Here is a 14,701-nt window from a genome sequence, read left to right as displayed (position 1 = left end):
GGGCTATGTTTTAAAACAAAGTACATACCGGGTGTCCCACTAAAAGGTTACATGTAGATTTTTGAAAATAATCTAAGTTAATGTTAACAAATATAAATATCCTTTTCATGACATAATCTATGTACCCTCTACTAGTACCCCTGTGAATGTCAAGTTCACAACTTACGTACTTAGCCCGCATTTCAGGCATTCCTGACCAAGCTCTTTACGTGACATAATGCAACACGAAGTTCATTATCGCCACCGTGGCGGGGCACTTGAGTAGGCCGAGCCATAGCATGGCAGATGTAGTAGGCTATTTTGATAAACAAAGAATAAAACTTGTTCAATTCTATTTCAGTCAAAAATGTAAAAACAAACAGCAGCGATTTCAAGTCAACAAAATCCAAGCAAGGTCTAAATTTATTTCACTATGTTAATAACAGGAGATACAGCGTGCAGAACTCCTTTCACCAAAAACGTGTTCTTCTTTAATGACCATCTTCCTTAATTTTTACCAACAAGAGTCAAGAAGAAAAACTGATTTATTTTCAGTGTACAATATTTAATTTTTCAATATTTTCTTTTGTGCAATAAGTTCAATAATGAAAAATAAGAGAAACATAAAATATAATAAAGAAAAGATCTCAAACAAAGGTGTGCTTATGTTCAACTTTTGTTGTGCGATATCTTGATGGTTAGCCACTCTGGACACCCCTGTCATCTTAGGCTCATAAGTTAAGTTGCTTATAAGATACGAAAATGAAACCTATCAAACAGTTACAAGAAGGATACATAAATAATATCTGAAAAAATCACATTGTTTTGTTCTACCATCACAAAATGCGGTTCATTTTCTACATGTAACCTTTTTATGGGACACCTTGTACATTACTATTTCACGGATTTGCTAAGTCTCGTGCAATGTCTTAAAACAAGGCTTTTAGATTCCAAATGTAATGGATTATAAGGCATGAAGATTTTAACTGTAATAGATAATACAAGCCTGCTGTGTTTTTTAATATACATTTGAAATGTCTTGGATCCACTATGTTTTCTACCATGTCTTGAAACAAAGCTTGCAGATTCCAAATGTAATGGAAATTTACAAAGCATGACGATTTCAATTATAATGGATAATACAAGCTCTCAGTGTTCTGTGCTATGTTTTAAAACAACGTACATAAATGTAGCTTAACTATTGCAAATGTAATGACTTACGAGACTTTTTGTGTTTATGCTATATTTAAAACAAAGCGTTATGATAATTGGTAATTTAAGACTTGGTCTGTTTTGTATATATGTTTTAAAAGAAGGTACTTAGATTGCAAATTTCACAGATTTGCTAAGCTTTTAGATTCCGAATATAATGAATCATTGAATACGTTTAAAATAAATCTAGGAGACGTTTTCCAAATGTAATGGATTTCAAGATTTGATGTGTGTTGTGCTAGGTTTTAAAACGAAGTTCCCAATATAATGGGTTCTTAAACACTTGAGAACGTTCCTGCAATCTCATTGGTTCTTACCCGTGTGATATGACACGATATCACACGGGTCCCCTTACGAAAATGGCACGCAGTTTTTGAACGCATGCAGCATGCAAGCAGCACGCGTGCCGCACCGCATGCAGCACGCGTGCAGTTGGTAGCGTGCGGATGCGTATATTTGGAACGAGGCACGCATGCAGGGAAGCGTGCAGATGCTTGCTGCATGCGTGCAGGTCATGAGCGTGTGCAGTTTGCATGCAGCATGCAAATCCATTAGCGTGCACTGCATGCGTGCAGCACGTACTGGCCATATATATGCGAGACAAAATCATGAAAAAAAAATCAAAAATAATGGTTAACAGTGTATACTGTCCTTACAATTAGTCTTACATAACCTGGCTATCCATTTCACAATGAACCAAAATTGCCTAGCTTAATTTTATACAAGTCACTTATCTAACTTAACCTACCTGATTTTGAACCTGGGACCTTCTGCATGGGAGTCTGATGCTTTACCATTTGAGCTATTGGGGTATACACATTTGATTAAGTGTTTTAAGTTAATATAAGCAATATTTTGATGACTAAACCGGCCAAAGTGCATCATTTTATGAATATTGATAACATTCACTATAAAAATGTTGAATTTTGTTTTGATTTTTTGTAGTGCCAATTAACTGTTGATTCATGAATGGCATACCAACATTGGCCCAATATTGCAATGCCAACTATCGAAAAAGAAATGGCATTCCAACATTGGGCCAATGATGCAATGCCTACTATTGAAACAGGAATGGAATTCCAACATTAATTGGCCCAATGTTGCAATATCAACTTTCGAAACAGGAATGACATTCCAACATCGGCCTAATGTTGCAATACCAACTATCGAAACAGGAATGGCATTCCAACATTGGCCCAGTGTTTCAATGCCAACTATCAAAACAGGAATGGCATTCCAACATTGGCCCAAAGTTGAAATGCCAACTATCGAAACAAGAATTTGCTTGCCCTCCCTCTAGACCTGCCAAAAATGCTTGCCCCCTCCCTGTTGGCCTGCCAAAATTGCTTGCCCCCCCCCTCCCTCTTGGTCTGCCAAAAATCTTGGTCTGAAGGTTGGTCCGAAGGCTAACTTATTTATTCATTGTAAACATTTAAATATTTTCACTTCTAGATCATTGCCAAATTGTGACTTGATGTCAGTTGTGTAAAGGTGAATTAGTCATTGAAAATCCTGCATGCATGCAGCATTTTACCTTTACTGCTTCTGGAAACCCTGTATGCGTGCAGCATTCTAACTTTGTGATCTGGAAATCCTGCATGCATGCAGCAATATGCGTGCAATTTGCATGCAGTCCTACAGTCCGCACACAAGTGTAGTCTGCACGTAATTTGCGTACAGATTGGTAGTCTGCACGCAGGTTCTGCAAGCAAATTGTGTGCGCGGTGGATATTTGTGTGCGGTGCCTGCATGCACACAGCTGGTTCGCACACATGAACACGCTACCAGCAGGCCTTGCTTGCATGCTGCACACATCTGCATGTGTGCTGCACACTGCCGCACGCGTGCTGCATGCTTCCGCACACATTTTTCATTGCTTGCATTTTCGTAAGGGTCGGCGCGTGTTCATCAACGCGATACGCGTGCTCGCTATTTGAACCAATCGGAGGCGCATAGCAACAATGGGACTGATCGATTTTAAGCCCAAGGTAGTTCCTTGTAAAATGTAGGATTTAATTTGATTAAAATTACTTTATTTTTATTTGAATTGAAGTGTTTAAGAATGAGAATAAAGGTATTGTTTTTAGCCGCTGTCGTGCATCTATCGTCTCATACGAGGGGCAGTCAGTATGTTTTAAGAGTTGACTCGTGACGTCATATGTGGATTGTTTTCATGGCATTTCTCAATGATTACATAAACACTGTACCTTTGTCTTTCAAACAACATATGTAAAAATTATATCATACACATGATTACGTAACAGTATTAGCATAAAATCAATCTACTAGGGACACTGCCAAATCACGCAAAAAGGCGGGCCTTTTAAATTACAGAAAAAACACGTGTTTACAATGTCCGAAAACAGCAAAAGTACAAGGTGCATATGGCTAGTTTTGGGCAGGAATAACCACTAGGTCCTCCGTTTGCATTTGGTAAAATATGAGACTTGCCATTAAACTTTGGTGGAAATGGGACGTCTGGAAACTTCAACAACTTTAGGGCTTGAATGGAAGCAAAATTATTCTGCAAAAATGGCGAAAATGAAAAAGCAGTTATTACAAATGACATTAATTATCTCCAAAATGAAACAGACTAAAATATAATGACTGGTCACGTGTGAGAGCTGGTACTCAGTGCGATGATAACTGGTGCAAATGAAACAACAATCTGCGCATGCGCAGGTTGGATGACCGATACAACATGGTGGAAATGCACGAAAATTGCTAAATTCCATGTAAATAGGGCCTAAAATATTACAAAATGCTATGAAAATTGTAATTTAAATATTCATATGAATTTTTATGGATGATCTCAACCTGAAATGAACAGAAAAGTTTTAAAAATAAATTTCTCATTCAAACGATGGCCTCTCTCTTTGTACCACTACTTTTTGTATAAATGTAACAATGGTACAATAACAGTTATATTTTAATCATGGATTCAAATATTCTCTAGGGAGACTCCCGTTTAAATGTTTGGAGATTAGTCAACAGAACTGGCAAAAAAATTAAAATTTTATATTTTTGGCAATATCAAGATTTTTAAAGAAAGAAAAGCCTTGTTTTTGTCAAAAATAAGACATATTTGACCACGCATTTTAAATAAACTAAAACCTTTACAGCCCAACAAACATGGTTTAATGAACTGGTAGTTTGTGTTCTATTACTGTTCCAAAAGGCAGTATTCTCCATTCTTTAATTCCCGAGAAAATATAGAAAATACAACAATACCTCATTTCAGCCTCTTATTTCCCTTAACAAAAACGCCTCGATTTCACCAGGTGACTCTAGACCATTGATTTTATGCTAATGCTGTTACGTAATCATGTGTGTGATAGACTTTTTACATGTGTTGTTTGAAAGACAAAGGTACAGTGTTTATGTAATCATTGAGAAATGCCATGAAAACGATCCACAAATGACGTCACGATTCAACTCTTAAAACATACTGACTGCCCCTCGTATAACACGGGCGACATCATTATTTTTGGCGTAAAACAACTCGGTTTCGCCTCGTTGTTTTACTTAAAATAATGATGTCGCCCATGTTATATGAGACGATAGATGCGCTCCAGTGGCTAAAACCAATACCTTTATTCTCTAAATGTTTTAATGCAAGACTTGCTGATTTCAATGACAATGGAAAATTCAAGCCTGATGTGTTTTGAGCATTGCTTTATATAAAAAAAAAGTCCTAAAATATCAATTATTTTAAAGCTTTTGTAATACCCGTAGCTACCAGTCCAGTCTCTACGTTGATGATGCTCCCATCATGTTCTTCATCATGTCCAGGGTGAAACAGGGACCAAGCTGCTGCATTACCAGGACCTAAAACAATGGAGGCATGGGCCAGGATATGGAACGTCCGTATTAGTGCTGCCAAATGTAAGACCACCACTATCTTCAATTGTAAGTTTTCCATCAAAACATCACCTTCTTGAATGAAAAAAAAACCCAAAACAGCGTGTATCTTCTCGGAGTCGTCTTGAGAAGCGATTAAATTTTATGAGCCTTTTTTATTTTACATGTAAAGTCTATGGGGGTGACGATTAGAAATGGACGGCAATATTGAAAAACCCTCATTTTGGGCCATTTTGGGCCTATTACAAAAACAAAAAATGCCCAATCAGTAAATTATTTTTCCCACCCAGTAAATGCAACCTGCCTATGGCCCCAAAATTCCCACCAGTGAATATGTTTGCCCAAACAAATATGGACACCATAGACGGTTGAGGAGAGGTGATGGGCCATTACGCTCGTCAGCACAGAAAATAAGTTTAGAGCTTTGTTTAGGAAAACGGTCCAGGTTCTTTGATTTGGCTCTATACAGGAGTGCATTGCCGTAGTCCAGACGCAAGAGAATGAGACAGCGAACGGCATGATGTGTCCTGATCACGATACGACTGATGTTCCTTAAGCGTAAGTTGGCAGAAGGAATAAGACTTTTGGTGTGCTTTTTCAGTATTTTGTGTTTAAATTTTGTTACATATATACTGGTTTGTAAATGGTTAAGCACAGTGCAAAAAAAACACTACGTTTCGGGTATTCACCCTTTGATTAGTGTGAGCAAATGATAAAAATAAGCATCGGTTTAATACTTGTAAGAAGTATTATTGACTTGACCGAATTGGGATTTACTCTCTATCTGTCTACGGTATCACAGTTATTAGTTATTTTGCCTTATATATTCGCTGACGATGACGCTAGAGAGTTCATACCAAATAATGCGTCAGTCAAGCTGCGTTTTCGACTCGACAGACAAACACATCGATCAACGCTTTTCGATATCTAGGGCTTGTAACACTGTTAATAACTAGATTTATAGCAGAATTAACAACAGTCAGACCGCGGACAATCTTCAGCAGCATCCCGTGCTTATCGGTGCTTAATTGAAACCCAATTTGTTGGCTGTTGAGATCAAGAATAGCATCATTCATACGAGTAACGAAATAAGGTAAATTACACAGAAAAAATGCGACAGCAGTGGTAATTAGCAGAGAAGCTACTATATTGCGAGTCTTTTGCGCAGGGTGATCAAAGTGCCGTGGATTTTTCCTACTTTCTTGATCTGTGCTTAGTTTATTTTGAGATGTCCGATTCTGCAATGTCTTGATGATTCTGAAATACATCAATGATGTTATAACGCTCGCAGCGAAAAATGGTATTGCCTGAAGAACGAAAGGAATAGATTTGAAGAATGGGTGAAAATATGTACATGAACTGACAATGGTCGGTGCGTCATGGAATTCAGTTTTGTCTGGCCACAGAATGCAGGTTTTGGATATTTTGCCTAAACGAATCATGTGCATGATGGAATAAACCAACCCCGCTGACCAAGATAGAATCACCATTTTAATAGCGTGTTTTCTAGTTGCTGAGACACGGTGTTCTAGAGGTTTGCAGATGGCTAAGTACCTCTCCTTGCTGACGAAGACAATCAGGAATACAGAAGTAAAATGAGCGATGTACAATGTCCCAAGAGCGGTTATGCATCCAAAATCTGTCCAATAAGGCACATTTTTTTTATCTTAGGTGAAATAAGATATCTGATAAGTATATCGTAAGCTTGAAATAAGATGAACAAAATATCGGCTACTGCAAGATTTGCCAAGTATAGGTTAGTTACTGTACGCATACTAGAAATCCGTGCGACAACAGTAAGAACCGCACAGTTACCGGTAAGCCCAAACATCAGGAGGAGAGGATATAATATTAAGACAATGAGCTGTTCACTCTTGGTGTAGAAATACTTATTTTTGAGGATGTCTTCAGCCACAAATCGTAAATCCATTGTAGTCATGTTAATGCACAAGTCAGACACCGTCAATGATTGTGTGTCATCTGTCATTTTCACAAGTTGTATTAAAGGATAATGCTTCAAAGTTAAAAATAGCTTTTAGGACTATTTTAGTCGAATTCTCCACTATAAAATAACACGTCTACTCTATAAATTCCAACACCCAAAACTTCTGTGGTCTATGAAGCAGTATGGGTTTTATCAAAGCAGATCTTCTGTAGCCAGTCAAGAACACAACGAAAATACAGTACGTTCGTGACTGAAACTGGTCAAAATTCCCACCAGTAAATATTTTTGCCCAAACAAATATGGACACCATAGAAGGTCCAGGAGAGGTGATGGGCTATTACGCTCGTCAGCACAGAAAATAAGTTTAGCGCTTTGTTTAGGAAAACGGTCCAAGTTCTTTGATTTAGCTCTATACAGGAGTGCATTGCCGTCGTCCAGACGCAAGAGAATGAGACAGCGAACGGCATGATGTGTCCTGATCACGATACGACTGATGTTCCTTAAGCGTAAGTTGGCAGAAGAAATAAGACTTTTGGTGTGCTTTTTCAGTATTTTGTGTTTAAATTTTGTTACATATAATACTGGTTTGTAAATGGTTAAGCACAGTGCAAAAGATTCATTTTAAGAATACTGATAAAAAAACACTACGTTTCGGGTATTCACCCTTTGATTAGTGTGAGCAAATGATAAAATAAGCATCGGTTTAATACTTGTAAGAAGTATTATTGGCTTGACCGAATTGGGATTTACTCTCTATCTGTCTACGGTATCACAGTTATTGGTTATTTTGCCTTATATATTCGCTGACGATGACGCTAGAGAGTTCATACCAAATAATGCGCCAGTCGAGCTGTGTTTTCGACAAACAAACACACCGATCAACGCTTGTCGGTATCTAGGGCTTGTAACGCTGTAAACAACTGGATTGATCACAGAATTAACCACAGTCAGACCGCGGACAATCTTCAGCAGCATTCCTTGCTTATCGGTATTTAACTGAAACCCAAGTTGTTGGTTGCTGAGATCAAAAATACCATCATTTATACGAGTAACGAAATAAGGTAAATTACAAAGAAAAAACACGACAGCAGTGGTAATTAGCAGAGAAGCTACTTTGTTGCGAGCTTTTTCCGCAGAGTGGTCAAAGCTCCGTGGATCTCTCCTACTCTCTACTTGATCTGTGCTTAGTTCATTTTGAGATGTCCGATATTGCAATGTCTTAATGATTCTCAAATACATCAATGATGTTACAACGCTCGCAACGAAAAATGGTATAGCTTGAAGAATGAACGGAATAGATTTGAAGAATGGGTGAAAATAAGTACAAGCATTAAGAATAGTCGGTGCGTCTTGGAATTTTGTTTTGTCTGGCCACATTATGCAGATTGTGGATATTTTACCTAAACGAAGCATGTGTATAATGGAACAAACCAACCCCGCTGACCAAGATAGAATAACCATCTTAATAGTGTGTTTCTTTGTTGCTGATACACGGTGTTCTAGAGGTTTGCAGATTGCTAAGTACCTCTCCTTGCTGACGAAGAAAATCAGGAATACAGAAGTAAAATGAGCGATGTACAATGTCCCAAAAGCGGCTGTGCATCCAAAATCTGTCCAGTAAGGGCTACTTTTTACCTTTGGTGAAATGAGATATTTGATAAATATATCGTAAGCTTGAATTAAGATGAATAATATATCGGCTACGGCAAGGTTCACCAAGTATACATTAGTTATAGTACGCATACTTGAAATCCGTGCGACAACAGCAAGAAACGCACAGTTACCGGTAAGACCAAACATCAGGAGGACAGGATATAATATTAAGACAATAAACTTTTCACTGTTGGTGTAGAAATACTTTTCTTTGATGATATCTTCAGACACAAATCGTAAATCCAGTATAGTCATGTTAATGCACATCTCAGGCACCATCAAGGAGTGAGTTTCAGCTGTCATTTTTACAAGTTGAATTTACAGATTGAAGCTAAAAATACAGCAATTTTTAAATTTTATTGTATTGTAAAAGTCGAATCTTCACCATAAATTAATAATACGTGTCGTTTACTCTTCACTTCCAACACCCGAGCTTGTGTGGTGGCAGAAACAAGGATTTTATACTGCAGCGATATAACTAATTGCTATTTTTGTTGTTTTAAACGGAATTGGTTGAGCATTGTTAATGCCTATCGCCGCGCCGGTCCTCTCCATTTTGAAAGGACAATGATCTTTTGTAACATCAAATCATTATTATTTTGCACTGAAAGCTAGAAATTGTTAGTCATTAATAAGGTGTGATATTCATTAATATTACGAAAGGAAGACATAACAAAGTATTGGCCGTTACCTATTAACTTATGTTATTCGTGGGGTAAGCATTAATAAGCTTTTTTCTCATAATTGTAGTTACAAAAACATTTCAGCGTTGACATTCTGCCTCATACGTAATGGACTTTCATTGAAATAAAGGAAACAAAAATAGCGTCAAAGTACAAGTTATTTCACCCGTTCATTTCAGCGTTAATATTCTTCTGCCTTATATCATACGTAATGGGCTTTCATTAAAACAAAAAGAGAAAACAAAATAGCGTCAAATTACATCCGGTTTGTAGATCTCTCGGTGTTTTGGTATGTTATGGAGGCATATACACAAAACAATTCACCATTTCGCTCCCTGGTGGTAATAGAGCAGACTTCATCAAGCACATAGTTTGTTAAGGACTCATAAGCATCAGTAAGGACATTTGGATCCCCACAGTCAAGGGGGAATTCAGACATGCGCTTTTGCAAAAGTTTGGTTAACTGTTCAGGTTTCATTTGACCAAATTGGCGTGAGCGAATAACCGAATTGGAGGTTTTGCACCAATAAAGCGCATTTTTGGCACTTACAACGTTCAGACCGCTTTTAAACCGCTGAGAACAGTGAGACTGCACTAGCTCTGGGTGATCGGCTAAAACAACACACGTCACAGAGCAAAAGTGCGTTTAAGAGTTTAGCTGTCGCAGACCATCTTAAGAACACAGGTCACATATTGGACTCCCCCAATATTACGATTGTTATGAAGAAGGAAAGCAAGTTCCTAAATCGGGAGATAAAGAAGTCCATAGCCATCATATAGGAGTAACAAGTCAAGCTCAACAGAGACAGGGCCGGGATCTTCCTAGAATTTACGACTGTCTTCTAGAAACACTAAAATCATCAAAGTATGAAGAAGACAGTCATTACTGCCTGAGGATGGTAACAGTTAGTTACAGAAAATATTAGCAGGTAAATATTTATTTATTTGCCATCAGTTTCCGTTGAAAGTTTTTACATTTTATTGGTTATATGTAAAAGAGTTTATCTAAAAGAGTTATTTGTGGTATTATTTTAACGGTCACAAAACAGTATATAAACTAACATTTCATTGTACGTATCAATAATGAAACAGTGTTATTTATGGGGTAATACAAAATGTGACGTGTCATGTCAAAAGGAGACACTTTTGGGCAGGTTATCAATTTTGAGGTTTTAACCTATCTTAAATATAGAGATATTTTGCTCCACAACACCGTTTTCCCCAATGAAATCGGACATTCCTAATCGAAGATATTGAGTTCAAAAGTTTTGGTATTATAAAATTGTAAATTGAGATATCGGCCTTTAAAAATATTATTGACAATGTTGAGAGTAGGAATTACCTTGAAAATGTCTAAAAAAGTACAAGATGCCAGTTATATTCCAGTCTGAAACTCTCGGACAATATTTTAAACATCAATAACATCACAAATTCGCAACAAACCAAAATTGTGAAAAGTCACCCTCGGGCAGATTTTTGGATATTTCTCCATTTACGATCCTGCCCAAAAGTGTCTCCTTTTGACATGACACGTCACAAATATGGCACCCAGGGTTACAAAAAAGTTCGAGTCTTTACTGGAACGTTAGTATGAAATGATTTATGATATTCTTATTAAAATAAAAGCGATTATATTATTCATCATTTGATCGCAAACAGCATTTGTAGCAGCACATACAAGCAGTCGTCTGGCCGCTCTTAATAAGTCGTATAGCAGTTTTACGAAAGGAAACATTTATGAAAAGATAAATACAGACATTGCACCAGCTATTACAAAGCGCCAACCATTGCACTAAGAACTCCAACCACTCTGGAGGACGCTGCATTCTGATTGTATTGATGAGTGTAGTACATACATATGGCATCCAGGTTATTGTAAATACTATTGTCACGGTGCAAAACATTAAAAGAGCTTTCCATTCTCTCATAGATCGCCTACATCTGTTGGTAATGCTTGAAAGGGAGGCTCTTCCACTAAGAGAAAGTCTATCGCTTAGAGATGATCTTCCAATTAGGGGTGGCCTTCTACCATGTCTACCAGGTGCAGATAGGGAGGAAAGATGAGTTATATTCATTGCTTGGTCATCAGTCACTGTCGGTAGCTGTTCGTTTGAAAAAGATACCGAATTGTCTACGCTACATCGTGGCGACATAGTTTGGAAAGCATCCATCGCACCGATTTGCTTAACGTGTTGACGACTTATGCATAATAATTTCGAGTACGTACATACCATTACCAACATTGGGATGAAATACAAAAAGACAACCAACATTGTTACTTTTATTAAGTATTTTTCATCTTCCATTAGAGCTATGCAAAGAGCTGATGTTTTGTCATATTCCACTTTTGTATCGATTGAACACAGCGTGATGATAACAAATGATAAAATCCACATTATTACGATCACGATTAAAGCTCGCGTTTTGGATACTAATGTAACATGATGAAGAGGCTTCGTGACCGCTAAACAACGATCTATCGTGAGCAAACACAAAGACATAACAGAACATACACAGAAAGAAATAGAAAATGTACAACTCATTTTACAAATTACTTGTCCGTAAGGCCACCTGTCCAAAATCGCAGGAACTATAGAAAGTGCTCCAATAAAACCAACAGACAAATCCGCAACAGCTAAGGACATCATAAGGACCTTTGTGCCTTCATGAAGCTCGGGTGTATGTTGCAAAACTCGAATGCAAAGAAAGTTGCCGCATATGGTGAAAATCGAGTAGAAAATGACGAAGATTATCCGTAGCACATAAACTGTCAGCTGCACTCTGTCATTATCTCCAAGATCTTGTGTGTCATTATGTTCAGAACGATAGTTAAAATTCTTTTCCATTTTGTTCTGTTGAGAAATATGTGATGATGCATACACAACTCCGTGGGAAAAATTTACACAGTGAAGCTCATTATGAAGCCCAAGACACTGAAATGCAGAATACCAGAATATTGCAAACCTTAAACCGTTGCAGCCTGGTCAATATCCAGAGCAATCGTAAAAGCTACCTCTGTCCAATAGGTACTCGTATTGTAGTGGATTTTGCTACAGTTACTTGCTTTGTTTTTGGGCAGTACTGAAGTGATGTTGGTTTTACATATTACAAGTATATAATGGCATAAGCGTATCCATCACGTATACAGTCATTCATCATTTGACTTGGAGTGTTTGCTTTCAAGGCACACTTGATTTATAGCATTCCATAAATGTAGGTGTAACGCGGAGTGGATTACTTCATGGTAATAGTCGGGCCATTATGGTTTTGCTAGTTAAAGTGATTTGTTTTTGCCGATTTTTACTTTTTGGTTGGGTGGTACAAATAATATTCGGGTCGGTGTAAAATTGTCACCCTTGGGCAATTCGAGAATTTCAAGGTACATGCAGTATTATCATCCAACTTAATTCATCTTATATTTTATGTACTATTGCATGACGATTACATACTAACACATTATTAATGTATAACGTTTTAACTATGTAATTTTCATATATATTAAAGGGGCATTTCGTAATCCACAGCCTCATCCCCCCACTTTTCTCAAAAATTGAGATTTTTATATCACTGAAAACCTCTGGCTACATAATGTTTATGTACAAAATATTTCTTGCAGATTAATTCGTTTTGCAAAGATATCGTGAAATTTGAATTTCGTTCTGGTGCACCAGAACGAAATTACAACACATTGTCTATGGAGCAGTGTAATACACATAATCATGCATAACTCGCAAACGCAAAATCGGAATCAACTGTGGATATGTACTGAAAAATGTCATAAAAAGAGGATGCTAGGATCACGAAATCCTCCTTTAATACAATATCAAATTACAAATACAAACTCATTTCTCTAATGAGATATCAATCAATCAATCAAATTTATTCATCCAACAATGCATGTTCAATATAAATATAAATATAAATATAAGCATATAAATACAGTGTAATACAAAAATATATACTAATCTGTATAGCACAAATTATACTATGCAACATGCATGTAATTGCAGATGTTAGGGCCTATACATATTAAATAAATATTATATGCAAAGTATACTGAGAATAAGATATAATAAACAAACATACTATTATAGTATATATTATGGTATATGATAATAATGACATGGTAATGATGGTATTGAAACAATAGTTATAAATAAGTTATGTCTAATTACTTGTAAATAGCTACACTGTTTTTGAATGTACATACAATGGAGGATGAGGACACTGCTAAACGACAATGAGAGGCAGTTGTCCTTACATGGGATAAATGCAGAACTCAGAACACGGTATAAAATAGAATGAATACTATTTATAGTACAGTTCAGTTCAATCAACAAAAGTTTAATGAGTGCAACATACTGCAGTTACTGTCCGTTTTCCTATACACAATACACAGTGCACTCACCATTGACGTGTGACCTCAACAAATGATGTATGTTGGGAGAATGGACACTTGCCTAGTTAACATCACTGTGTGAAAAATAACCAGCCAATATTTTATTTATTCTCCAAAACTTCTAGCAAATATATTTCTCTAACATGACCTAAAATTACAGCTAGGTTAGATGTTCAGAAATGGTCGCACTTTTGTAAAATATGAGTGAGGGCAAGGCATAGCTAGCCAACTCCCCGTGTTAATTGAATGGAGATTTGACCGAAAATATTGGTATCGGACCGCTCACTTCTGAAGGATGCCACAAAAAACGGTAAAAGCTACATTTAAATTATTCTAAATAGGTTCTAGAAAATAAAGTTTTGTAACATGTCCTAAATTTTTAGCTAATTTAGATGTTTGGAGAGGGTCGCACTTTTGTGTTTTAGGAAGGATATGTAAACGACAGATAACACCAAAAATATGAAGAAATTATTTCCAAACTGTGTTAAGTCAACAATCATTATGTTGCTCATTTTGAAGAATGCTGGTTAACAAAAAGCAGGTCTTTGTGTCATTTCGTGAACAATGGTACACATACCATTGTTTCCTTTCGTTTCCTTTATAATCGGTTACCCAACTGAAGCTGTAATACCAGCTTTATTGCGATGTCGCACATTGAAAACAGACACTTGTACACAACCAGAGAAGATCTGATTTAATCAGTTGAGCTGCTTCAATGAGTGTTATCTTGGTTTAATAGCTTTTAATGGGGTTTAAGTCCTGCAAAGGTCGAGATGAATTCTACTGTAGACATGACTGCATCATGATCATTGATGAAAACCATTGATGATGCTTGCATGTGTGGTGTCATATTCAGTTTTACCTGAATTAACACCATACTGTCAGTCTGTCAGATGAAGTTTGATTTTATACATATTTTGACACAAATAACTGATAGAAAGTCTGGTAACAGTATATATAACAGACAGT

At 36.9% G+C, this 14,701-nt stretch overlaps 1 protein-coding gene across 1 annotated transcript; it reads right to left on the bottom strand.

The window, feature by feature from the left end:
• Nucleotides 1-10,967: 10,967 nt before the first annotated feature.
• On the bottom strand, nt 10,968-12,179 carry LOC140157712 (trace amine-associated receptor 8b-like). The gene has a single exon (XM_072180954.1). It carries the CDS (start codon nt 12,177-12,179, stop codon nt 10,968-10,970), a length of 1,212 nt encoding a protein of 403 aa, XP_072037055.1.
• Nucleotides 12,180-14,701: the final 2,522 nt, after the last annotated feature.

The sequence above is a fragment of the Amphiura filiformis genome, chromosome 7 (genome assembly GCF_039555335.1).
Source record: "Amphiura filiformis chromosome 7, Afil_fr2py, whole genome shotgun sequence".
Classification (NCBI taxonomy): Eukaryota; Metazoa; Echinodermata; class Ophiuroidea; order Amphilepidida; family Amphiuridae; genus Amphiura; species Amphiura filiformis.
Note: the sequence above shows the minus strand (reverse complement) of the source record. Positions and strands in the feature narration are given on the sequence as shown.

What these genes read in the sequence shown, in the direction of transcription:
- LOC140157712 (XM_072180954.1), bottom strand. Translation starts at nt 12,179, where the DNA reads ATGGAAAAGAATTTTAACTATCGTTCTGAACATAATGACACACAAGAT.